Source organism: Chiloscyllium plagiosum, chromosome 2 (genome assembly GCF_004010195.1).
Source record: "Chiloscyllium plagiosum isolate BGI_BamShark_2017 chromosome 2, ASM401019v2, whole genome shotgun sequence".
Lineage (NCBI taxonomy): Eukaryota > Metazoa > Chordata > Chondrichthyes > Orectolobiformes > Hemiscylliidae > Chiloscyllium > Chiloscyllium plagiosum.
The window spans coordinates 9,857,516-9,859,277 of NC_057711.1; the positions used below are offsets into that span (position 1 = coordinate 9,857,516).

The window sequence follows — 1,762 nt, forward strand, 5'->3', positions numbered from 1 at the left end:
TCTTGACTCTAATCTCCAGCATCTGCAGTCCTCACTTTTGCCCCATTGTGGAGGCTGAGTCATTAAGTATCTTCAAAGCTGAGATGGACAGATTATTAACCTTTGGGGGAATCAAAGGTGTTGGGGAAAGCGGAGGTGAGGATTGTCAGAACATCCATGTGGAGCAGCCCTGAAGGGTTGAAAGGCCCACTTCTGCTCCTTCATCTTCTCATGATCTTACAGTCATTAAATATCTAGGAAATGTAGACTTGAAGTTGAAGAAGGAATATAGTCTTCTCAAGGCAACCAAAGATAAGCAATAAATGCAAAATTCAATAGGTCCACTAAAACGAAATAACTGTAAAATCTGTGCTGAATCATTTGAACTGACAGTACACCAGGCAGCTATCATTGCTCTGTCTATTCTAACCCTTCCCCAGCCGACTGCAGCAATAGTTCTGTGATTCATCCAGCCTCAGTAGCCATGTGTGATAACCCTGTCCACACTCCGTCCCCGGAGTGAAAGGAACCTTCCAATCTCTCCCATTATCCGTTATTCCCTGACCTTGCCTCACAAAGAAACTCTATCGGATATAATGTCAAAGATCAAACAGCACAGACTCGATGGGGGTGAATGTCCTCTTCCATACTGTATGATTCGATGATGATTCTATGAAAAAGGGCAGGTTCCAGCTCTCCTAGCTACTATTTATCCTTCACATGTGCACTTCACACAATCACTGAATTGTTACGGTGCTGAAGTAGGCCATTCAGCCCATCGTGCCCCCCCCCCACCCACCCGATTCTCTTACCTAATGCCAATCTCCTGCCTTTTCCCCCTGATCCCTGCACCCTGTCATTTCTTACAATTAGAAAAACAGAGAATAGGCGCTGGGGTAGGCCATTCGGCCCTCTGAAGGCTGCTCCGCCACTCATTATGATCATGGCTGGTCATCCAGCTCAACAGCCTGTTGCCACTCTCCCCCACCTTTTGTGGGTTTTGCTGTTATTTCCATAGAATCCCGACAGTGTGGGAGCAGGCCATTTGCTCCACTGAGTTCACATCGATCCTTCGGAGGGCATTCCACCCACTCCCCTACCCTACCCGTGTAATCCTATATTTCCCATGGACAATCCACCTAACCTACACATCTTTGGACTGTGGGAGGAAACCCACATGGACACGTGAACAACGTACAAACTCCACACAGTCACCCGAGGGTGGAATCAAACCCAGGTCCTTGGAACTGTGAGGCAGCAGTGCCACCCATGACAGTAAAGCCCTGGGTGAAATTCAGAAGCTATGAAGGGTTGTTATATCAATGTACAATTTTTCAAACAAGAGACTAAAGATGAACATACCTTTTGCGTCAGCCCACCTGCAAGACAGCACCAAGAGAGAATCATTGAATATTGTGCTAACATGGCGTCCTAGGCACATTCAAACCTTAACTCCGTCACTCGGACAGTATCGAGGTAGTGCCAGGTCACTGCCTGACCACAGAGTGGGTCAGGTGACATTTTGAAAACCATTCTGCTCCTTTGACCCTGCAGTGGTCACAGCCCTTAGGGAAGGGGGATCATTTATCCAGGTCTCGCATATCTTCATTGATCATTAACCAAACATTTACCAAATCGATGGAAAGCAACATCAGAGTTTCAACAACAACGAGAAAAAAATCCCATTAAAACAAACACCTGAATCAACAAGGGAAGAAGCTTCTGGAAACCCTGTGATTTGTCTGGTGACACATTAACAGTGACAGAGCGTGTTTAGACAGCT

At 46.4% G+C, this 1,762-nt stretch overlaps 1 protein-coding gene across 1 annotated transcript in view; it reads right to left on the reverse strand.

Moving 5' to 3' along the window:
* The window catches only part of LOC122556670 (hepatocyte growth factor activator), a 79,587-nt gene extending 78,092 nt beyond the window's left edge, over positions 1-1,495 (reverse strand). The window contains exon 1 of the mRNA XM_043703685.1: positions 1,342-1,495. Coding sequence (XP_043559620.1) covers positions 1,342-1,404 — 63 coding nt within the window. The 5' untranslated portion in view covers positions 1,405-1,495. The remainder of the gene's footprint in view (positions 1-1,341) is intronic.
* Between the last annotated feature and the right edge of the window lie 267 nt (positions 1,496-1,762).